The following is a 25,902-nucleotide window of genomic DNA, read 5'->3' as shown; positions in this document are numbered from 1 at the left end:
GAAATTAAACACCGTTGATTTATGTTCTCTTGAGTTTGCAAGAATGAGATGATGCGCAAAATTACAATGGAGTTTGATCGTGGCAGACATGGGGATAATATTTCCCCAGGCTGGGGACTCACAATGTTTATAAGAAAAGGAGTCAGAACTGAGATGAGAAAAACACTTCTTCATCCAGAGAAAGTGATTTTTTTTTTTGAATTCTCTCTACCCAGTGGAGTCTCACAATTAGAGATATATTGACTTTTAAATACTAGGGAATCAGAGATGTTTGTGCAGGAAAAGTGATTCAGCTGAAAATCAACCGTTGTATTATTGAATAGCAAAGGAGAGGGCCTTCTCCGACACCAATTCCTCATACTCTTTTGTATTACTGAAATTAAGAATAGAAAGAGAGGCTGGATGGTTGTGTGGCTGGTGCAGGGGATCTATTCTGAGGCATTTGTGACCTGTGCAAGAGGGATGATTTGCTCCTGAACTGGAGGAAGACAAATATCCTGGCATGGAGATTTGCTACTGCCACTTGGGAGGATTTAATCCAGATTGGCAAAAGCTGGGGCCCCAAGCAGAGATGAGGCACTGATAATTTGAGGTGAAAATTTATAGTCAGAGAGAGCAAGCTTTCGGATAGTACAGACAGGAGTACGGAAAAGAGCGAGGAAAGACCAATGGTTTAAATTGCATATATTTCAACACAAGCATAAATAGATAAGGCATGGATTGGCTCAAGATACTAGGTCATTATAGCTATTACAGAAACTTGGCTAAAACAAGACTGGTAGCTCAGTGGTCCAGGGTACAGATGCCACAGGTGTGATAGAGATTCAGGGACCGGGGGGGAGAGTGGTGGGGATTATACCTCTTGATGAGGAATGACATAACAACAAGTGATTAGAGAGAATATTCTTGGGGGTCATCCAGTAGAACTTAGAAACAAGGTAATCATTTAGATGGCACAGCATCAACGACACCCAATAGTCATGGGAATTTGGAGGATCAGATATATAAGATCACAGATAGCTGTTAGATTAATAGGGTAGTATTGCTGCGAGAATTTAAAGTCTCTAGTATTGGTGGAGACACTCATAGACCAAAAGGCTTTGCCAGGGTGGAATTTGTTAAGTGTATCTTACAAAAATTCTTAAATTAATATATCGAGGATCCTACTCGAGAGGGCACAACACCGGACCACCTCTTCAGGAACAAGATAGAATAAATGATTGAAGTGTCAGTGGGGAAGCACCTTGTGACCAGTGACCATTACTCAATTACTCAGTTTTAAAATAGTAATGGAGCATGATAGGATGGTCCACAAATCAAGGCCCGAAACTGGGGAAAGGCAGATTTTGGAGGCAGGAGGCAGGAATTTCCAAAAGTTGATTAAGACAGAATTTCCGCAGGTAAGGGGAATGCTTGAGAGGCTTATAATTATTTTATTGTCAAATACAGAGACAGCTTGTTCTGTTGGCATGATGGGCAAGGCAGGTAGGTTTAGGGAACCTGGGTTGATGAAGCATATTGAGGCTCTGGTCAAGAATAAAGGAAGGCATTTGTTAGATTTAAGCCTATACATGGAAGAAATTATGTAGGTCCTTGCAGAGATATGTTTTTCCATCATCTTTGGGCTGAAGAGGATGGCTGTTACTTAAAAAAGGGCAGCGACGAAAAGCAAGTCTCATTCTACTTTAACCTCCCAATCGATGCATGATGCATGTGGCTTGAAATTTTGAGACTCCATTAGATAATGACTCTTGCAAATATTGTTTGCTCCCCATTTAAATTACACCATGTTTAGAGAGTCAGGGAGGCATTGGTAATAATGCCAAAGAGAGCAACAGGCTCAATGCCAAACATGTGAATTGTATGCAAGCATCAGAAAAAGAATACACATAAGACAACTAATGCATCCAAAATCAACCATGCAGGTATGAATTACTTCTTTGTGTCATAAGAGCATTTCTATCATCTCTAATCCTGCGAACCTTATAATCTATCGATTGGCCACCTACCCTGCTCCCCCTATGTCAAGGGATTAATTTTGGGCTTAATTCCGTGGTGTAAATTTCCATAATTTTCCCTCTAAAAAGTAATTCTGCACATCATATCGATATAAAAGAGTTGCAATACCTGTCTGAATCTAAATTAGGTAATTGATGTAGAAAAGACATTTAGAATCATGGAATGGCAGAGCATGAGAGGGCCCTGGGGCCCACCTTGTCCATGTGACCTTATGGCCCAACTACACCAATCCCACTAGGATGGAGGTATTGCCTTTACAAGAATTACATTGAAACAAAGCAAATAGAATTAGGTGCTAGAAACTGGCCAACCCACCACTTTTAACATTCAATGCATGGTGCTTGTCCAATGACCAACCACCCAGATTGGATGGATCCAGTTCATAGCCCTGCAGTAGAGCAGTTCTCTTCTCCCAGAGTATAAGATTTGGACAAGATTCATATTCATATCCAACAGACACTGAAAAAAAATTGAAAAAAGTTTAACATCAATATCGATGATTTTCTCAGTCATTATAACACATCAAATCTGACCTCCCTTCTTTTTGTCCTAATTCAATATGTTGCATTGTTCAATAATACATTATTCCTTACAGTGGTTCTCAAGCTTTCTCAGACTCTGGCCCACTATTGACAATGACTGAGCAACATTTTAAAGTAAAAGGCAGTTCTGTATAGAACACCTCTTTATTTAATTTAAAGTATATTATTTAACATTTTTAAAGAGCCACATAGAGATACCTGAGGCCCACTGGTTTAGAACTGTTGCTCTGGAAGGTTGGAAGAGGAGGTTAGGTGAGGATCAAAGTCATGATTTATACTGTCATGAAACAGGTCCTTTGGCCCATCAATACTGTGCTGACTAATAAGCACCAATTTGCATTTATTCCCATTTTATTCTTGCCACAGTCCCAAAATCTCCTCACTCATTCTACAATTCAGTGGGCAATTAACTGATCAGCTGCCACATCTATGGGAGGAATCCAGAGCAGACAGAAGAAACCCATGTGGTCATAAAGAGAAATGCAAATTCCAAACAGGCTGCACTGGAAGTCATGATTGAACTCAAGATTCTGGAGCTGAAAGGTGGCAGATGGTCTAGCTGTTCTACTATGGATGTACCCACAAACCAAATAGCATATTCTTACTCATTTCTGAAATGATTGGGCCCCAAATGGCACAGAACAGTTAGGACTGGCTGGATTTGGAAATCAAGATAATTACCTGGCAATAAGAATCTGCTTTATAGCACATATGTTGACCACTCATTGTAGCCCTCTTATTTTCTCCCCAAGACAGTGAAGGTGCTTTACATTATAATGCAGTGCGTGAAGTATACTGGTGTTAGTTAATTCTTTTAATACAGATAGTTAATAACAGTGAAGAGTTGCCAAGAGAAAAAAAAGCTGATGTCGGGTTAAAAGGTTAATAAACCTTGCAAAAATAGACTCATTTTGTCAAAAAAGTGCACAGAATGTCAACCTATTATCTGACTCTGTGAAAGACTGTAAAAAGTCAATTAAATCTTTAATTTCAAATGAAAAGGTTTTCTTTCAAAGACAAATTTAGCTTTTAGATAATTCAGGAGATGGGTTTAAAATCCAATTATTGCAAGAATATTGAGGACTTATTCAAGCATTCCAGTCGTACCTTTCTTTGACAGGAATACAGGTTACAGCATCAATTTGATCAAAATAAATGAAAAATACCAAAAGGAAGATATTAACCGTACATGTCTGTTGTCAACCAGGTGTATGATTGGCTAAATTGCTGATATTGTCCAATTCCTTGTCTACTTTGCACCACTCCTGATATTAACCTGCTCTTCTGTGCAGATTAAGGTAAAGGCAAGTGGGACAGCAGACTGCAATCTTAACTGGCTTCTAAATAATGGATGCCTTCAAAACATAGCTGCTGATACAGTACATGGAAAGGGATGTGAAGAGGTGGTGAATGTTCAATGACTTGTTTGTTTTATTGTGGTCAAGAGGAACAGAGAAGATATCTTTCATCTTGAAGATTTCAGATTTATTGTCAGAGTACATATATGCCATCACATACAACCCTGAGATTCTTTTTCCTGTAGGCGAGGCAGAATTACCACTTACTGGAGGTGCAGAGAAAACTACTTAACATTCCCATGTAAACAAATAAAGAAATAGAAACAAATAGATTGTACAATACATGAAGAAAACGAAACAATAAATAAAGTGCAAAAGTAAGAGTCTTGCAAAGAATCCCTGATTAAGTTTGTTAACTTGTCTGATGGTGGAGGGGCAGCAGCTGTTCCTGAACCTGGTGATGTGAGTCTTGTGTTCTGGGTGATGTGGATCCGTGATGATTGGTGCTGCTCTCCGAAGGCAGTGTTCCCTGTAGATACTCTCAATAATAGGGAGCGGTTTGCCTGTGATGTGCTGGGTTGTGACCACGACTTCTTTCAGGGCTTCACACTCAGGGGCATTGGTATCCCCATACCAGACTGTGATGCAGCCACTCAGCACATTTCCCATCACATATCTGTAGAAATTTGCCAGGGTTTCCGATGTTATAACAAGCCTCCACAAACTCCTGAGGAAGTGTGCTTTCTTCACGATGCCCATAAGTGTGTTGATCTAGGAAAGATCCTCTGAGATAGTGACTCCCAAGAATGTAAATTTGGTCACCCCCTCCACCTCTGATCCCCCAAGGATCACTGGATCACACAGCTCGGTTTTCCGTTCTTGAAATCAACAACCAGCTCCTTGGTTTTGGTGTCATTGAGTGCAAGATTGTTGTTAGTGCACCATTCAGCCAAGTTTTCAATCCCCCTCCTGTATGCTGACTCACAGCCCCTTTTTATATAACCCTCTACCGTGGTATTGTCAGCAAATTTGTCGCTGGCGTATTTGTCATACCAAGCCAGACAGTCATAGGTGCATGGCGAGTTGAACAAGGGGCTAAGAACGCAGTTAAGAACAAAAAGCTGTTTTATTGTCAGTCTGATGAATAAAGAGAACATCACAGCTGAGACGTACGAATCCCAATGCTAATCAGCTCTGCTGCTGAAGGTGTGTCTATCTGGATGTTATCAGAAGCTGAAATGCAGGAACATTTTCCACTCATTGAAATTAATCATACTATCTTGTTTGATGTTGCAGAGATTGCTCAGGCATTGTTTAATACACAAAAGTGCTGGGGAAACTCAGCATCATGCAGTGTTCATAAGAAGCAAAGATTTCAGAATTTTGAGCTGGAGCCCTTCCCCAAGGCATGAGCAAAAAAAGCAGGCAGAATTAAAAGGTGAGGGGAGGAGGAGTACAGGCCAACAGGTCTGGGGTGGATATGGGTGAGAGGGCAGAAGAGAAAAACCCTGAGCAATGACAGGGTAGGGAGTAGTTCTCTGGAGAGGAAAGGGGGTGGGGAGCTGGAGGCAAAGAGAGAGAGAGAGAGGGATGGGAAAGGAAAGAGATGGACAGGGGAGGGGCCTAATTGAAAACAGAGAAGTCGATGTTACTGTAATCTGGTTAGAGAGTGCCCAGATGGAAGATAAGATGTTGAAAAGTGTTAGAGAGAATTAGGTGTTAGACATTTTATCTGGTTTTCTGATTTGTACAGCATACATAAAACATAGAACACTAAAGCACAGAACAGGCCCTTCAGTCCTCAATATTGAGCCGACGCATATATTTCTTAAAAAAATACTAAACCCTCCCTACCTCATAACCCTCTATTTTTCTTCTATCCATGTACCTGTGTAAGCATCTCCTAAATGCCCCTAATGTTTCAGCCTCCACTATCATCCCTGGCAAGGCATTTCAGGCACCCACAACTATCGACATAAAAAAACTTACCCCTGCTGTCTCCCCTAAACTTCCCTCCCTTCCTGCCCTGGGAAATAGGCACTAGCTGTCCACCTTATCTCTGCCTCTCATAATCTTGTAGACTTCTATTAAGTCTCCTCTCATTCTTTTATGCTTCAAAGAGAAAATCCCAGATCTGCTAACCTTGCCTCAAAGACTTATTTTCCAATCCAGACAACATCCTGGTAAATCTCCTCTGCACCATCTCCATAGCTTCCACATCCTTCCAATAATGAGTTGATCAGAACTGAACACGATGCTGTAAGTGTGGTCTCACCACAGATTTGTAGAGATGCAACTCGACCTCTCTACTCTTAAACTCAACCCCCTATTAATGAAGCCCAGCATCCCATAGGCCTTTTTAACCATCTTATCAACTTGTGCGATGACCTTGAGGGATGCATGCATTTGAACTCCAAGGTCCCTCTGTTCATCTGCCTTAAGTAACTGACCATTAACCCTGTACTCAGGCTTCTGGTTTGTCACACACACACACACACACACACACACACACACACACACACACACACACACACACACACACACACACACACACACACACACACACACACACACACACACACACACACACACTTTGCTGGAGTGCACAATATACTTCCAAAATTTTACATCCAATTGGAGTTTACATTGCTATAGAATGGATTTTGAGATGGAGTCAGATAATGCCACTCAATTGAAAGGTGGAATATTTCAATTAATAAGGATAAAGTAAACTAAATGCTAGAGAATCTTCTTAGGCTGAGATGGATGGATAACATTGAATAAAGAACACTTAGAATGAAAAAGTAAAATAATGACAACATCAAAGGCGAATGAGCAGCATAAATAAATTAAATGGATGAAATGATCACTCTGGATATGGCATCAGTTCTGTCTTATTAGATTGACTCTAATTGAGAAGTATGAAGGGAATTTGTAAAGTTCAAATCTCTGCTGACATTCTAGAGCAATACAGAAAGTTTGGGAAGCACCTTTAATTATAGATTGTTAAAATGTGGTCCAAATGCTTCTCAACCTGAATTAACAAATTCACAATCTTCAAAGGGCAGAGATATTCTTACAAATGTTCTCACCAATATGTCTCCCCATCAAGTTTATTAAAACAAATGATCTCCCATTGCCCCATTTGTTAATTGGCTGCTTTATCAAAGAATGCACCAATTGGAAGAGATCATGCATAGTTCTTGTGGATAGATGAGCATCTGTTTCCAAGAGACCTCAATTGTACCTATGCACAAGAACAGTGTGGTAACCTGCCTAATTGACTACTGACCAGTGGCACTCACATCAATAGTGATGAAGTGCTTGGATATCTGGTGTTAAAGCATATCAGCTGATGTCTGAGCAGCAACATGGATCCATTCCAATTTTCCAATTGCAGCAAGAGATCTACGCCGGATCCCATCTCACTGGCTCTACACAAAGGCCTGGAACACCCAGATGGCAAAGATGCATACGTCAAAATGCGCTTTACCGACTATAGTTCGGCATTCAACACCACCGTCTCCTCAAAACTCATCAGCATACAGGAAGAAGATTGAAAACTTGGCTGAATGTGGCACCAACAACAACCTTCCACTCGTGTCACCAAAACCAAGGAGCTAATTGTGGACTTCATGAAGGGAAAACCACAGGTGTGTGATCCAGTGATTATTGGAGGATCAGAGGTGCAGAAAGTGAGTAAATTTAAATTCCTGAGAGTCACCATCTCAGAGGATCTTTACTGGACTCAACACACGAGTATAACTGTGAAGAAAACATGTCAGCATTTCCATTTCCTTATGAGTTTGCGGAGGATTGGTATGACATCGAAAACCTTGGCAAACATCTATATATGTGTCACGGAAAGAGTGTTGACTATTGGGGCACCAAAACCTCTGAGTGGAAAGTCCGCAAAAGGTAATGGACACAGCCCAGCAAACACCACCCCCATCATTGAGAAAATCTACATAGAACGCTTACTATCATCAAGAATTCACACCACACAGGACACTCTTTGTTCTCACTGCTGCCATCAGGAAAGAGGTATAAGAGTCATAACACCAGGCTCAGGAACAATTGCTACCCCTTTATCATCAGTCACCTAAACAAAAGCAGCAACTCATTTAAGGACTCTTATTTGCACATTATTTAAATTTCTGTATTGCACAGTTATTTACATTTCTCTCTTTTGTGTACTTATCTTTTCTCGAGTACAGTTTTTTGTACTATTGATAAGTAGAAATTCTGCCTGGCCCGAGGAAAATGAATCTCAGGATTGTATGTGATGTCATGTGTGCACTCTGACAATAAATGCGAACTTTGAACTTTGACAATTCAGTGCTACCAGCAGTACAGCTCATGGTAGCAGCCAAAATCTGATCGGATCTTGGCCATTCTGCCTGAGTGATAGCTTGTCGCTACTCTTACAACACTCCTTGTTGATCTGGATGTTTTATTACAAAATGCAATCCAAAATGGGAGAGGAAAGTAACTGACCTTTAATTATTTGAATCCAAGCAACAAAGGGCTAAACTGCATTAAACCCAGCCGAGAAAGCCAAAGGAGATATTATACTGAATAAACAGGTAAAGTTCACAATCTGTTCAAGATCATGACGATCCCAAGATAGACGTTCGGCTTTGTGGAACGAAGGTACTCTGCCAGTACAGATTTAACTACTTTATGCAAATTGTTATGATAATTTAATGAATACAGTTGAATAAAAGGAGTCAGATGGTTGAGAAGCACGGACGAGAGTAAATATTTGAGAGAATAAATAACAGTGCAACATTTATATTTGGATCTTCCCAACTGGACTGCATAATCTTTTCCAGTCCTATGATTATTTGTGATTCTATGTAACTCATTTGGGTATCCATGCCTGATATCAGCAGACTTATTTATATGGTAAGAATGTCAGGGGATATTCTTATGAGGATCTGCCAGGTTGTCTGCATGCATGGCTGTTTTTGTCAAATTGGAGCTGATGTTAAATGCATCTGCTGGAATGACAGAGGCGCGCACGCTCTCACACACACACACACACACACACACACACACACACACACACACACACACACACACACACACACACACACACACACACACACACACACACACACGCACACACACACACACACACACACACGCGCGCGCACACACACACGCGCACACACACGCGCGCACACACACACACGCGCACACACACGCGCGCGCACACGCACACACACACACACACACACACACACAGAGATCTAAGCTCAAATGGTTCATTTGGCTATGCTGTGGCTGGCTGGGAATAAAGTACTGTTCCATTTAATATTTAAAAAGTTTGAATTTTGCTTGATTGAAATTTCTGGGTTTAGAGGCTGCACAGAAAACCTGCTCTCAGTTGGCCAGAAGGATTCTTGATCCGGGCCTTCAGGAGGTATTGGAACATGGTGAATGTGAAGATGCCTGCAGATATGCTCTCATTTCTTACGTGTTAAGCACCTGACCTCCATGCATTAATAGTCAGGGGACACTGCTGCTAAACACATTACTCTACCCAGTGTAAAAATTTCATGAATCAAGAGCATAATGAAGCAGAATAAATTAAGAACAAGCTGTGTTTTCGGAAGACCTGCATTCAGTCTTAATCACTGCAAGAAATTAACTCTGAGTTCAGTAGACAAAATGTAAAATGCATCAAACTCATCAAGGACTTTATTGGTTTCTTTTAATTATCGTATTCTGAATATCAAAGAAAAATGATTAATTCTGCACAGATTAATGCTACATATTCATGGGATAAACTACATTCAGAGTTTTTTCAATATTTCTTTAACCAGGAGATTCTGTTGTTTGAGATGTTGGAGCAATTATTTCAAGGGCATGACATATTATAATTCACAATCATTTTACCATGAGGCTTTTGACTGTAAGAATTAAAATTTGAAGTCATTTGCCTTGACCAGCTGTCAACCTTCAGGGGTGAGTATCCTGGGGTTGAAAGCTCGATTTAGCCTGATTCCAACCATCAGGACTGCTGTGGAGTTGAAGGGATCATTCCTGCTGTCCCTGCTATCACAGGAATTAAAAAAAAATCTTTCTGAAAATTTGTTTTTCTTTCTTAATTGGTGTGCTTAAACCTGCACTGTGAATAGTGCTACCATCCAATCTGAAAAATAATAAATCGGACGTTGGCAAAAGCATATGAGCGGTGTTTGTGTGTTTTAGTTAGAAACATGCACAAAACAAGGAATCTGCAGCCCTTTTTCCACTGGCATCCTGTCCAAGGAATTAACTGCAAATTTACTGGGACATGGTCTAGTAGAAAAGGAACACTGTCCAAAAGCTGGCGTAAAATGACATAATTTCACACTGGGGATTTCTCGCCTCCACCCCTACTCATATCCCAAGCATTTGCTGATGCCAGCTTGCTGATAAAACCAGTGGAAAAAGACAGCAGAAAGTCACCCATTTCCAGTTGAAGGTAGAACATTCCGATCCCCGCGGATGAATGTGTTCAGTGGAAAAGCAATTAGGGTCCCAGTTAAGGGTGGCCCAGTGGAACCGGCACAATGGGTTTCCTATCCCGGGACACTTCACAGCCAATTAACTGGGATGCCAGTGGAAAAGGACCTTGAGATGTTCACAGAGGAATCAAATTCAACTGAATGTAGCTTCTGACAATGTCCTGCACACCAATCAGAAAAAGGGATTCATTCTCAATGGTACAAACCCCTTAACAACCAGACAACATCAACACACATAATGTCTGTCATGAAGAGGAAGAAAAAGAAAGGAAAAGATTTTCTTTGACCAATTTCATTGAGAAACATGGAAATCTTCATCAGATCAATACAGTAAAATTCCTGTTAACTAGAATTCAAACAATCAGCCTCAAGCAACCAACAAAAAAATTGTGGAAAATTAATAGGTAAAAAATACGAAAGTTTAAAATTGGCGGCCGTAGTGACCAGTTCACCAATCCGCACAACAAGCAATCTCAAGCAACCAGCAAATTCACTTACCCGGCATCTACCAATCCCCATAGGTGCCAGAAACTGGGGGAGTTTTGCTGTACAAGGAAGTGGAACTTCTGTGCACCAAGCAAGCCAAGAGATTGATTAGGACCACTCGTGAAAATCGCTGATTAAACATATAGCCTGAAGTGAGTTCTGAAGCTGCCCAGTCAAACTTCTTCATGTTTGTGCCTTTTTAAAATGTTTGTTTAATTTAAATAATCTTTTCCTTGTGATATTAGAGTATGGGAAGGAAGGGAGAGGGGTGGGCAGGGAGGGGCTCTGAATGTAATATATCATTGTTGAGAAAGATTGTATTGTTGCTTTGGATTTGTGCGAGTCTTGGAAAATCAAAAATGAAATTTTCAAACAAAAGATTCCAAAGTATTGTAATGAACTTCTCCCATCACATAACTCTTTGATGGCAATAATAGGTTACAATTTCAAGTTCTCATTTATGAATAAAAGCGGAAAGAGACGTATATATTAAAACATCAGTACATTACAAATAAGAAACAGAACTGCTTGGTCTAATGGTTGCAATTTCATCTGGAGCAATTTATCCAAAGTTAAATCCATTTTATGCAAGATTTGTGCATCGAAATTGTGTGCTAAATGATCTGGTTTCCAGACTATTGTCTTCACCTCCTCAGAGGTGGGTATGTGTTTGGCAGCATTTCCAGACCTCTTCATAAGCCTCAGGATATTTGGCACATCATCTGTATCCTTTAAGAACTTCTAATGAGAGCATCTGATCAGGGTGCATCCTGTGGTACAGGAACTGCTTTACCCAAGACCACAAAAAAACCCAGAGTGTTGTGATCATTACTTAGATTTAGATTCAACTTTATTGTGAGTACTTCATGACATCACATACAATCCTGAGATACTTCTTCCTGCGGGTGAGGCAAAATACCACTTATTGGTAGTGCACTTATTGGTATGTATACATGTAAACAAAGAAATGTAAATATAAATAAATGTAAACAAACTGTGCAATACAGAGACAATAAAGAAAATCAATGAAGTGCAAAAGTCAGAGTCCTTAAATGAGTCCATGATTGATTTTGTTGTTGAGGAGTCCAATGGTGGAGGGGGAACAGCTGTTCCTGACCTTGGTGGTGTGAGTCTTGTGGCACCTAGATCTCTTTCGTAATGGCAGCAGCGAGAACAGAGCATGTGAGGGTTGATATGGATTCTCGATGTTTGCAGCTGCTCTCCGACATCAACATTCCCTGTAGGTGTTCTTGATGGTGGGGAGGGTTTTGCTTTGTCATGTCTTGGGCCGTGTCATTACCTTTTGATAGGACTTCTTGCTCATGAGGTATTGGTGTCCCCATACCAGTCCATGATCGCACATTATTCTCTCCCCTCCCTCAACCCGTCTGTAACTCCTGCTGTGTTGGAAAAACAGCCATCATACTAATCATCGTTCCAGTATTCTCTTCACCCCTTTCCCATCAGGAAGAATATTCACTAGCATGAGATCACGACCCTCTAGATTGAAGGACTGTTTCTTTTCCACTGATATCAGACACCAAAACAGTAAAATTAGATTGCCTTTACTCTGCATCAACTGATTTATCTCTGTACTCTGCACATTTGAACTGTCTTGTACTACACATGAGGTGCCTACTGATCTGTTTGCAAAGCAACCTCCATCTTGGTGGATGCGACAGTAAACTTGGGGTTGTACAGGTCTGCAAATCTAAATTCTCCACAGCTCCTAGAACAGGCATCATAGCCCAAGGGGGAACTACTGCCAATTTCAGACACCACCCCAGAGAGCTGGGTGATCTTCGTGATTCAAAGGATGTGACACTGCTCCGAAAAGCTGAGTCCAATTGGAAATATTTCACATGTTTTAAACAGGTACAAATGTAAATTCTCACAGTGCTAATCTTCCTGACAAGTTTAAACACTGGTTTCTACCAGCTTTGCTGGAATTGAGAAGCAGTGAAATGGGTTGAAGGAGGTTTAAAGGTTTGTGGCTTGGTTGTTATATTGGTTTCCAGAGTTCTATATTCTATTCATCCAAGGACACAAGTTCAAATCCAACCAAAGCAACTGGAGAGAGATAAATAAATCTGGATCAAGAACTCATGTCCAGGATTTATTATTATTATTTTTTACACACATGTCTAAAGGATTATGAGAGGCATAAGCAGGGTAAACAGCCAGCACCTGTTTCCCAGGGCAGGAATAGCAAACATCAGAGGGCATATGCACAAAGTTAATGGAAGGAAGTTTAGGGGAGACATCAGGGGTAAGTTTATTTTTACACAGAGAGTTGTGGGTGCTCTTGCCAGGGATGGTGGTGGAGGCTGAAACATTAAGGGCATTTAAGAGACTCTTAGTTAGGCACATGGATGAAAGAAAAATAGAGGGTTACAGGTTCGTGAGGGTTTAGCACTTTTTTTTAAATGAATATATAGGTCAGCACAACATTTAGGACTAAAGGGCCTGTACTGTGCTGTAGTGTTCTATGTAAATGTATAGTATTATTAAAAGTAGGTTTATCTTAGATTAAAGACTTTTCTAGGTGCATCATCTTTCTTTGGAAAATCCTTCTCTTTGATTTTCAGTTTTATTTTCCTTCTCCTTAAAACTTTATTCTCTGGAAGAAAACTCCATCAAACTTTAACATGCAAAATTTGTCAACGAGGTTACTTTCAATGTCATTGGTCAGAGAACTGACAGATCGACCAGGTTACAGTTACAGTTTCCCTTGAAACTTGGCAATTTAAAGGGGACAAGGCTCAAACACATTCCTTGTTCACGCTCACATCTCCCGCACCTTCAAATATCGCGTTCAATTTCAAACTTAAAGAGGACCATATTCAAACACATCTCTTGTTCATGCTCAGACCCCTCACAAAATCCAATATCTAGTTCAAGTTCAAATTTAAAGGGCACATTTCCCAATATGGCAAAAAAAATCAAGTTCAAATATAACCTCATCTGTGCATCTTGGTTAACCCATGGAGGTCAGGATCATGGCAATGCTTAGTTTTGTGGAGTCAGAATCATTTTATCTGCTGCTCATCCTAGTCTCAGAGTTTACTGTTCCCTGCATGATAGGGAGGGTACCAGCACTTCATTCCCATGGAGAAGGAGCTTCATCTAACTATCGTTCAGCCCATAGTTTCTTTTAGGTAAGGTGATTCCAGCTCCATTAACATGATTGACACTAACTGCCTTGAAAACTACTGTACCCAGGTGCATTTTGGGATGAATAGCAACTGTTGGCTTTCTCAACTGTTACAAGCCCAAAGAACCCCAAAATCCAGCAGCAGTAGACATTCACCAAGACAAGAAGTTACTTAAAAGTTGTTTTTAATTATCTTTAAACATGAAAACAAATCAAACTTTAACTTATCTCTATTAACTTAACTAGCCCAACTTAACCCCCTTCTAATTCTAAGCACGTGTATGTCATATGTGTGTAAATTTAAGAAAGTTCTTTGGTTCACAGTTCAATCTCCCTTCCCACTCCTCCAAGTTCTCTGGTTGCAGGCAATACTTATACTGTGCACAGAATTTAACATGTATAAAGTTCACCAGGCTTTGGTGCTCAAAAGGTAAATGTTTACCACTCAGGAAAGTTCTCATAGGGTTTGCAGAGAGAGATTTGTTGTTCCACGATTTCCACAACTGAGTCACCTCAATGTCTTGCTGATGAAACTTGTCCTATCAGGGTTCTCCAGGTGGTAACCTGTTTCTTTGAGGCTATCACGGAGTTCTGTTCTGTTCCACTTATTCCAAGAGAAACATCAGACAGATAAAACTTCCAACCATCTGCTGCTCTGGAGCTTCTGTTTCAGTTTCAAACCAGTTTCTACTGGCTCTCAGTTTCAGCAAGCTTTCAGTGTCACCCACACTGGCTGAGAGAACTTGTTTCACCCTTCTCTCTCTCTCTCTCTCTCTCCAACTACCAAAAAGCCCATGTGACTCTCTCACTTGCAAAACCCCTGACCTTCTCCAGCAAACAGTAGGAGAGTTAGTCTTCTACTCTCATCTGTTGTTTTAGGTAAACAAGAACAGAGGAGTGACCTCTCTGTGCACTCTGTCAAAACCCTTGCAAAGAGCTTTCAACAGCCAGAGTGTCTCCAGTCCATTCATTTCATGAAATAATTTCAATGAGTACCTACTTGTGAAATGTGCATAGCATTCTCCATAGTTTCTATAACGTTAATGAATATGAATTCTTTAATATTTCAAATAAGATCTGTTTTAAAGTGTGTGTATGTATGTAACCTACTCTAATTTTACCAATTTATTTCCCAAATATATTCCATTTCATATTCTATCACATAATACTGTCCACATCCTTTGAAAGCCTAAAAAAATGTTGTTTATGGCATGAAATGAATCTTAAGATTTCATCTGGTCTCCAGTTAAAAAAAAAGGGGATGTAGCCGAATCAGTAGTTGACAGGGTCCAGCAAGTTCAGTGATGGATTACATTGTGAATTGTGCTTGAATGATCATTCCTTGGATTTCAAAAGGCAAAGAGAATGTGCATCATGGGGCGGCATCTAGGAATGGAGAAGAAGATTTTTGAGGATACAGCAGAAGTCTTAAAATCCGGACTGCTCAGGGTTGGTTCGGGTTTTCCAGATTCTTGGGCAGTACTTTTAAAATTAAAATTTAACGAGGAATTAAGAAGAGAAAAGCAGGTATATTTTGACATTATATTCATTAGCAAATACAGTGTGCTTCATTTATCAAAATGTGCAGTTTTAAAGGAAAGTAAAGTGGTAGCTTGTTGCTGCCTTGAATCAGTGGTGCTTATGCATGTGTACAAAAGCCTGCTAAATTTAATAAGTTTGAGCATTTTCAAAAATCTGGATTCTCAAGTGAAGTTTGACTGTAGATAGAAGTGAGGGAGTGATTGAGCAAAGGATGGCTGGTGAGGTTTTGTCACCATTTCGTAATTTAACAGTTCTTTCTGTTGCAGAAACATAAGGAATTGAAGAGGCCCACAGTTGGGAATATAAGATCGGAGATATCTTTGCTTCTGTTCAAGGCCACAGCAGATTTTTGAGAGGCTGATGCATCATGTCATTGAAAATTCATTTTTTGTATTCGCACTTGAAAACATAGTGAAAGATTTCAACCATGAAAAAACAGTATCAGGGCAACTGGAATCCATCAATGCAGGCTGACTATTCTTGGACATTGAAACAAGAGGTATCAGATGCTGAGTGCAAGTGAAAATCATTTTTAAGGTCAATTGAATTAACGCAATGTGTGAGCATCATTGTACAATTAAATATGCTAAATTCAATAAAAGTAAATATACCGTTTCCCTAACTTCCTTCGTGATACAGCAAACCTGGAATTATCTTTTGTGTTTAGCCTGAAGTTGTCTATCATGATCTTTAATAATTTTTCAGGAAGTAAGCCATTGGAAGAAAATTGCTGTCCAGTGTTGCCAGCAGTTGTGTGCAATGGACTTGTGCTGATGAGACAATAACATTAAATTTTCCATTTCTAATCCAGTTCACAGCGGAACCCTCACCTTGCTAGCAGGAGACATGTTTCAGACTCTAACTGACTATTCTTCTTCTGCAAGGTACATTTTGGTGTAATTAGCCCCTCAGATACACTACATCAACCCTTGGTACAATCCCTTGCATCTGCAGACACCCCAGCGTTGCAATCAGGCAAATGTAGAATGGGCAATTGCATTGTGGGATTGAAATGACCCAAGTTTTTGCATGAGTGCAGGAATGTGAAGAAAAAAAGGAGTAAAATGAAGGTATAAACTTTCAGAAAGTCACAATAGGAGGGAGAGAGAGAGAGAATGAGAGAGCGAGAGAGAGAGAGAGAGAGAGAGAGAGAGAGAGGAAATAAAATGCTCCTTGCAAGTATGAAAGCGTTCAGTGTCCCAGTTCGTGTGAAAAGCCAAACCCCCATTCCTATCCTGGGACATTGAACGGCCGATTTAGTGGGACGCAAGTGTGAAAACACCTATTTTATCTCTGAAATCCCAGAGCTTTGTAATTAGCCATGGCTCCGCTGGTTTGCGCTCAGCTTCAAACTAGCTTTGCAGATTTCTGTACCACTCCAGGGACCAAAGCAGAACATTTTAAACTTGCTCCTCAGTGCAGTACTAAGTGAGTGACACAATGATGGAAGTGTCATATTTTGAAAGAAATTTAAAATTCTAGCTGTTCTCTTAGGTGATTAAAAAAAAAAATCCCACAAAAATATGTTGAAGAAGAGCAGGTTGTTATCTTGGCTGACCTTACAAGTGATATAATAACTGACACTACTGAAACAGATTATCTGGTCATTAACACATTTCTGATTCTGGGAGCTTACAAATTGGCTTCCACCCACCATACATTAAGTGAGTGCCAAGTGCTGTATAAATGAAAGTCTTTGTTTATGAAGGTACAACCAAATGTTCATCGAAGTTACGTTCCCTGGTCTGGAGACGCATACGAGTACTGGCAGGTTGTCACTGAGCATCTTCCATGTAGTCCAATCTGTCTAATTAATCTAATCACTTCTTTCATCAAACAAAATTCATGTTCTGGATTTCTTCAGGGAAACCAACTGATGCCAGACATATTGTTGAGGGAGAAAAATAAAGGATTGACTTCTCGGATCAAGAAGAAAATAAAAAGGAGCATAAAACCTGGTTAGCATGGCGGTTCAGCAAGGCTAGCGGAGCAGTTAGCACAATGCTATTATACTGCCAGTAACCCAGGTTTAAATCCGGCACTGTCTGAAGGAGTTTGTTTGTACATACTCCCTGTGTCCATGTGGGTTTCACCCAGGTGCTCTGGTTTACTCCCACCTTTCAAAAACTTATGGGGGTTGGAGGTTAATTGGTACGGACTCAAGGGTCAGAAGGAATTGTTACTAAGCAGCATGTATAAATTAAAAAAAAATATTAAACTTACCATGATCATGTCACACCTTTCCTTGTGATCTTTAGAATGTAGAACATAGAACATTACAGTACAATGCAAGCCCTTTGGCCCACGATGTTATGCCGACCTATATAAACCTACTCAATAATCCAAACCTTCCCTAACTCACATCCATAATGCTCCATTTTCCTAGCATCCATGTGTCTGTTGTTTTAAATATCTGTATTGTACCAGCCCCCTCCACCGCCCCTTGCAAAGCATTCCTGACATTCTCTAGTCTCTGAGTAAAAAACGTTTCCCTGACATCTCTCCTAAACTTTCCAAACCTCATCTTATACAAATGTCCTCTCATAATTTATAGACCTCTAATTATCACCTCTCATGTTTATTTGATCCAAAACAAAGAGCCCTCTGTTAACCTGTCTCAGAAGACACGTTCTCCAATCCAGGCTACATCCTAGTAAATCACCTCTGCACCATCTTCAAAGCTTCTAAATGTGATCCAACCAGAATTTTATAGAACTGAAACATGTAAGGTAAAACATCATGAGATGGGAATGTGTAAGGAGTTACCCTGCCCTGTACAGGGCTGTAACAAGATGTAAATGCATCCTTGTACTTACAAGATAAGAGAGACATTGATGGATTGAGAGGCAGGAAGCTAGCAGGGAAAGGATAGCAACAGTTTTAGTCATTGGACAAGTAATGATATGATGATGTTCTAAGCATGTATCCAAGGGTATAAAAAATCACCATTTTGCTGATAACGGCAGAATGCATTCTCCGACTAACATGTTTAGTCGCAAGTGTTACAATCCGGTAATAAAGAACAAAGAACCCTGATTTCGACTCAGCCTGGTGTTTGTCTCACTCATTCATGAACAAAGCAGACCTAACAAACATTACCTCATTACTCTTGAACTCAATCCCCTGACTAATGAAGGGCAGCATACTATTAGCCTTCTTAACTACCCTATCAACCTGCATGGCAATCTTGAGGGATTATGGATTTTGACTCTTGTTCTTCCACACTGTTAAGAATTCTGCTATTAACCATGTACTTGTAATGGAAGATTCTAACCGTGTTTTTTCACCTTTGCAGCTTTTGCTTCTACAAGGCCGAGAACCTGCTTGTTGTTTTTGAATCAGCAGACAAAAGCTAAATTCCACCAAGGGGCCAGAGATGCAATTATCTGATGAAAGGACATCTGTGTACCAAAAACACGTAATCTTCCTGCTTGTTTTGGTCACAGACTGTCAGAGGCCCAGCCTTGATGCAAAATAAATCATTGTATTCAAAGTGATAAGCTGAAAATTATGTTATTCGATAGAAGCCTAGCATGCTAGCTTGCTCGCTTATCTTTCTTGCTGTGCTGGGAATAGGTGCTTGGGTAAGCAGTTTTTGAGTAATATGAGCCATGGTCCCGCTGCTGAAGTTGGAGACTCTCCAAGTGGTGGCAACATCTCTCAGCAAGAAGAAGAATTTCTAGAGTCCAGCCAATGTTCCGGTCGGGGGAGGTAGAGAAGCTGCTACCGGCGCCCTGACAACCTACTACAAGTGTGCAGTCGTTGCCTCGCTTCGGCAGTTGGGACCAGTCCAAGCGTTGATAAGTATAGTTGGGAAGGGCTTGCATATTGTAGTGTGAAATCAGCTTTTGAATTTGTAATAAACATTTGTATTAACTGAACTGCTCTCGGTGTGTGTGTCTATTTTCTTTCGGTAGCTCAAACACTGTGACCAATCTAAAACGAACAAAATGAGAGGTGTAAGTTTACCCAAGACAGTACTCCACCTTCAAATTTGTCCTTCCAAATTGGATTGCTTCACATTTATCCAGAATTAACTTCATCTGCCACTTCTCTGCCCAACTTTGTATCCTGTCTCTATCTTGTTGTAACTTATGACCACCTTCTAAACTATCCACAACACTTCCAACCTTCATATCATCTGTAAACTTACAGATCCATCCATCTACTTCTTCATCCAGGTCATTTATAAAAATCACAAACAGCAAGGGTTCCAGAATAGATACCTGTGCCACTCCACTTATCACTGATCTCCAGGCAAAATACATTCCATCTTAATACTACCTTTGCTTTCTGCAGATGAGCCAATTCTGAATCCACACAGCCAAATTTCCATAGATCTCACATCTCATGTAATTCTGAAGGAGTCTACCATGGGGTAACTTGTCAAATACATTACTAAAATCCATACACACATTTACCACCATCAATTTCTTTTGTTATTTCTCAATTACTAACTATTGTACTATCACATGGCTTGACTGGAGGTAGGGAATAGCATTGCAAAATATTTAGCTTCTGGTTAACATTGAAATTGAAATGAGAAATCTGATAACTTGGTATGAGTGCTCCCCGAGATTATTTTTACAATCCCTTCCACTCAATTTGTGTGTGTTTGATGGAGAACTTAGGAACTTGCTGTTACACTGCCTGTAATAAGAAACTTCACAGAAAGCTTGCCACTAATCAGTCTGTCTAAAATTCAGATGCATGCTTGTCTGAATATAAATTCAGGACAATAAAATCAATGAAATCACAACAAAATGTATTATAATTTCCTGTGTACTTTAAGGAGAAAATATGTATATGAACAAAACATTGCATGAGCTTACTTCTAATATTGTGGTTTTCCAACATTTTCCACTGACTGATTCATTGACCCTGAAATCCTGATAAAGATAAATGGATACTTCTGTAGTTTCCTACACAAATTGACCCTATCTTAAATATTATCGAACTTACAAGCATGGAGCACCAATTGTGGATTAATGAACTGAACTGCAGTCATCAACCCCATTAATAGAATGGAGATATTCCCTCAACATCAGTTCTGGCTCACAATGGATGGTGAGATTCCAGCATGTGCCCAAGGACCCTGGATGAAGTCCAAACTTCAGCCACGTATACCCTCCAAGCTGTAGATGGGAACTGCAGTTTAATCACAGCTCACCAGTCAGAGATTTTAGCATTTTAACCAGTTCTGGCACCCATCCTTGGAGAAATCCTTGGAGAGTGACATGCAGAAGGATGGGCTTAGATCAGTAATAAATCACAGTATCTTTTCTAGATTCAGGTGCATCAAACTTTCTTTTTTTTTGAGCCCCAGGAAAATTAAATATTTTAATAGGCTTGTTTAATGTTCTAATTTTCGTGGTCCCTTTCAGGACCACTGATGTGCATGCAAAAAATAAGAGCAAAATATGTTAAGTGCCAATTTAAGGTAATTCTGCTTTTTAAAAATAAGGACGTGGATGCTCCTCCACCTTAAAGTCACTTTATAAAGTGACAAAATCTCCATAAATATTCAAAGAAGTCACAGGCTATAAAGAGAGGATGGCTAATTCCATCTTGGTCATAAATAACCATCTCCTGTCCTCTCAGGTCTGAGGAGCTAGAACATTTGAGTTAGTGCAATGAGCACAAACCCCTCAACTCTTTGTTTATCGTGTATATTACAAGCTTCAGACCAAAATAACAATTCTGAACAGTATATTGAGCACCTTGAAAGGTCAAAATTGGTGTTGATCTGAAGTCCATTCCTACAAACTTAAACGTCTTGCTGAAACAGCGGGTGGAACAAAATTAATCCACAATGTCCTTCCTTCCCTCAGTCTGGTGTGTTCGTTCACTGAGTGGTTGTTAATGCCACTGGCTGAAGATGGCAGTACAAGCCCATGTTTCCACAGCTGTTGCCAAAATCAAGGCAAAAGAAACAACACTGACTTTCATTAATGCTCCATGTAACTAGACTGACCTTTGTCTGAAGGTATGCTGAAGGGGACACAAGATTGATTTAGCAGTTGAAGAATACACAGAACATTCTGTGTGATAAAGAAAGCATCATTTTAATACATGTGACGAGCAAATAGACTAACAGTTAAATTTGTTATTAAATGCAAGCCGATTAGCTATTTCACTTTGAATCCATAATTACATTTGGTTGTTATTATCCCCTCAAAACAAACACATAATTTCATGAGTCTATTAGCATAAAAAAGCCAAGTGGTCTTCAGTTAAGTGAAAATTTAACACTGACATGGTGTTATATTTAGAATATTAATAGATTTGCATCCATGGGCTGTTTTTATATAAAAGTGCACCCCAGAGAGATCATATGTGGAAAATAACAGGAGTTAAAGAATGATACACCGTCAAAGGCATAAAAGAGTTACAGTTCTGCAAAGATTTAAAGAAATGCTGTAATTTGTTTTACACCAAACAAAAGACTTTGGTATTGCTTTGCCACTGTGTTACTATTGTGTTACGAAAACAATGGTAAATGGTTCAAAATCTGAAAACTCCAGAAAAATAAGAAAAGGCAGATGCTGGAATCTTGAGTAAAAACCTAAAAGCTGGTCAGACTCAGCAGGTTACACAACATCCACGGAGGGTCCTTCTCCAGCACTCCTCTCCTCTCTCTCCTTTTAATGCATGCCTTCTTTCCTTCTCATCCATGTTTCTAAAAATGATCCTCACCCAAAACTTTGATTGTTTATTTGCCACAGATGTTGCTTGCCCCACTACGCCTCTTGGACTTCTCTTTGTTTGCTTCTAATCTCCCTGACCAACAGCACTATGAGAGAATATTCACAAGGTGACTCGCCAGAACTTTTGCAAGAGTAAGCAAGGATGGATAATAAATCCTGGCCATGCCATGCTCACGCGAATTAAAAGAAAATCAATTTGTGCACAGAAAGGTCAGTAAAATGTCCAATTAATCTGATATAAAGAAAAACTGAAAGAACAATAAGTATTGGCTTAAGATATCAGAGAGAACTCTCTTGTTTTTTTTTTAGTGTGATGCTCTGAGATTGCTTACATCCAAAATAGAGGGAAACCAAGGCCTGAGTTAACACTTCATTTGAAACCTGGGGCCTTTGACATTGGAGCACATGCTCATCCCTTTTCTGGAGTATCAGCAGAGACTATGTGTTGGAGTCATGGACGAGGCCTGAGGCTTACATCAAGAGCATTGAAATTCAAAAATAAATGCTAGATTACATTTGTTATTGTTCCTCTGCCTCCCTCCTCTTCATTCCTCCAGAATAATATTCAATGGCAGCTTTGTTAACCGGCTCGGTCTGGTACATGGCGGAGGTAAACATGCAATTTTAAGGCGCAGTGTCTGTCGGTTGATAATAATCATGCCAGAGCCATTCGGCTTGGGAATCTTTGCAGGTGAGGTGCATGGGTAGGGAAAAAGATAAGGGGAAAATGCATCCTTTTTTTGATAGGGCAGCTAGTTTCCTGACCAATGAGGCAATCCTAATGGAAACCATAAACTTGATCAGGTTGTTACCTCTAAAGCAAGATAGAAGCATCAAGGATCAGAAATAATCTAATTGAGATTTATTCAGTACATTTTGGAAACTCATCTGCAGATTTGTTACCCAATGAATTCATCAACAGACTATCATGTGAAATAATTATTCATTTTTTCAGTCTATGTCCTGGTGTCTGGGGAAAGTGCAAACATATTAAAATAATCCATCCCATCCTGGTTATACCCATTTCTGTTGAGCAGAAATACATGTGCTTGAAAATGTGAACAAGGACAGTTTTTTTTTTCCTGCCGTTATCAGACTCTTAAATAGATCTCTCACTGTTAAAGGATGAGGCCTTTGCATGGTTGTTAAGTGTACTTTTCTCTCTACCACTCTACGATGTTTTTGTATTTCTCTCTAAACCCAGCACAGCTTATTGTTGCACTACTCCCTATTCTGTTTCTTATTTGCTATTATTCCATTACTTGCTGTATGAATCTACTTAGCTGGATAGCACCAAAATCAAAGCTTTTGATGGTATCTCAGTGCATGTGCCATAACCAAATCAATCGATTGAATTCAGAATTAAAAACAAATTTAAAATACAAACCACATTTGATTTCAAGCACTGGTGTTGTGACATAATATTTAATGGTTCCATTTCCTATATTTTTCATTGATCCAAGTTGTTAATTTAATTTTTTGAGATTATTTCACACTGATGCTCAAAAAATCTACTTAAATATAAATGTTGTTCTTTGGAAAGTCTGCTTTATTACCATGATCTCACTCGAATGACATATTTGTAATTCTTCCTACTGCTTCAGGCTAAGTTGTGGAAATGGAACATTTTTTTATTTGAGTGGTTTCGAGCAGCTAAAACAAACATTACGTGAAACATATGCACTTGTTTTTTTAACCATCATCTGCACTTTAGTTTCTATCCATCATAAATCTTGCAGGAATTTGCTGAAGTCTGTTCAATTTTAAGCAAGAACAGCCAAAAACAGTCATGTGAATAAAAATGACTCGACAAACATAACCTCCATTCTGATGAAAGATCGCGACTTGGAACTTTAACTCTGACAGTGCAGCCCAACTTGGTGAGTATTTTCCATCATTTCCTGTTTTTACTTCACACTTCCAGCACTTTGCTTAGATAATATGAATGGGATTTAATTTTTTTTTTCTCCCAGTCGAGTTGTTTGTGCGTTGATGGGAGAACTGCTGCTTGCTTTCCACTTTTGCCTAAAGTTTCACTGTTGAATGACCTGCACCAGTGCAAGTTACAATCAGCTACGGTGATGGGTGGATTTACTGCCCAGGGCAGACAGCATCATCCTGAATATCAGGGCAGATGATAGAGTCCCTACCAATGATGTCACTTCCGTCTCCGTTTATTGGATATGACCAGTCCCTGCTGCTCTCCATCAACCACCAGTGAAAGTCGATGGGAACTGGCCTTTTTGCATGTGTTGTGTCTTCAGCTGTCAATCATAGCTGAAGTTAGCTTTGCAAGTTCCAAGCAGATTTTGTGGCTTAATGCTTAATGATGAAAATGCTGCAAAGGATGCTGGATCCCCAAGATTGGGGCATCCTTTCTTTCCCATTAACGTCCGTTAAGTGTGGTGTATCAAAATCAGTAGGATTTACTACCCATACATCACAGAGATGGCAGGTGGCTGAATTCATTGATATCTGACACGGCCACAAAGATGTACCAGTCATCAGTTCGCAGGCATGGTGTGGTCACACCCCCATGGATTTCTGTTGGAGATGAAACAACACCTCCACATTCCTCCGTTTCTATCCGTTCCATGAAGATAACGAAGCCATATTACTCTTTTATTTTGTACAGTGGCTGTTCAGTAAAGTGTGAATGCTGTGATGTTAAAAAAAAATGGTGGTAGGTCTCCAAATATCTAAGCTACACCATTTTGTATTTCAAATACACTGTGGACAGGAATTTTACAATTTAATCCATCAGTTGTAATTAAATTTAAGAACATTCCCCCCTATAGCCAGGTTGATTCAATTGTCTTTTTTTTACATATTCTCCCATTTGTATAATACATTGCCTCCTTTTCTCTGCAGTTACTGAAATAAACCAAATATTTTGCATAAAAATCCATTCCAATGATGCCTTTCATTTTTAAACTAAGACCTATCTGCAAAATATAGCACATGTTGGATTAAAAATTCATATGACTGAAATTGTTAGGCCCTTTTAAATTGCATTTTCAGGAGACTCCGACACAAAAATGAACTTTAATAAAAAGCACGCAGTGAATGTGAAGATGCTGTCCTTGAGCTCCTTGTCGGTATTATATGACAGCAGAGCTGAAATGGTGGTGGCAAGGCCAACCACAGCTGGAAACATTTCTCTTTGAATTAATCTGACAATAGGTTTCTCCTTGGGAAACATTTCTAGCTCAGTACTATATATTGCCCTTTAAGATTTCTGACTCGTCTTCACTTTTATGGCAACATATAGATGAATGTTGAGATGCCGCTACATACTGTATTTCCAAGCTGTGGCTTTGCTTACAGACAGCCACATGCTCTGGCTATCCAAAAATATCGCTAATCACCTCAGCAACTGATAAATTCCTTCATTGCAACAAATGCAACAGAATAAGCAAATGCGGTCACATGCTGGCCGCTGAGCTGCGTTTGAGAGAATGGAAAGGAACTCTGTTGCCTTGGTTGATCATCTTGTCTGTTCTACACACTCTATTACCAGAAACTACACAAAATTGTTTGTATCCATAGCTCTTTCAACCCAATCCCAAGCAGTCCAGATTTTAGGACTTTTACTGAACACAACAAAATACATTTTATTTATAATTCTGTACAAGT

The 25,902-nt window shown here is 39.7% G+C and overlaps 1 protein-coding gene and 1 long non-coding RNA gene across 4 annotated transcripts in view; one reads left to right on the top strand and one right to left on the bottom strand.

The window, feature by feature from the left end:
• Positions 1-16,408, top strand: part of LOC138743225 (uncharacterized) — an 85,443-nt gene extending 69,035 nt beyond the window's left edge. Inside the window, exons 5-6 of one of the 3 annotated variants that reach the window (XR_011344739.1) lie at positions 15,826-16,058; positions 16,371-16,408. This is a non-coding gene — a long non-coding RNA (uncharacterized lncRNA). Of the gene's footprint in view, positions 1-15,825; positions 16,165-16,370 lie in introns of those variants that run through there. The other 2 variants (XR_011344736.1, XR_011344738.1) reach the window with 2 other exon arrangements.
• The window catches only part of tenm2a (teneurin transmembrane protein 2a), a 767,339-nt gene that overhangs the window by 36,670 nt on the left and 704,767 nt on the right, over positions 1-25,902 (bottom strand). Inside the window, exon 19 of the mRNA XM_069898186.1 lies at positions 2,335-2,478. Coding sequence (XP_069754287.1) covers positions 2,335-2,478 — 144 coding nt within the window. The remainder of the gene's footprint in view (positions 1-2,334; positions 2,479-25,902) is intronic.

The sequence above is a fragment of the Narcine bancroftii genome, chromosome 9 (genome assembly GCF_036971445.1).
Source record: "Narcine bancroftii isolate sNarBan1 chromosome 9, sNarBan1.hap1, whole genome shotgun sequence".
In the NCBI taxonomy this organism is placed as follows: domain Eukaryota; kingdom Metazoa; phylum Chordata; class Chondrichthyes; order Torpediniformes; family Narcinidae; genus Narcine; species Narcine bancroftii.
This window is presented reverse-complemented; position numbering and strand designations above follow the sequence as displayed.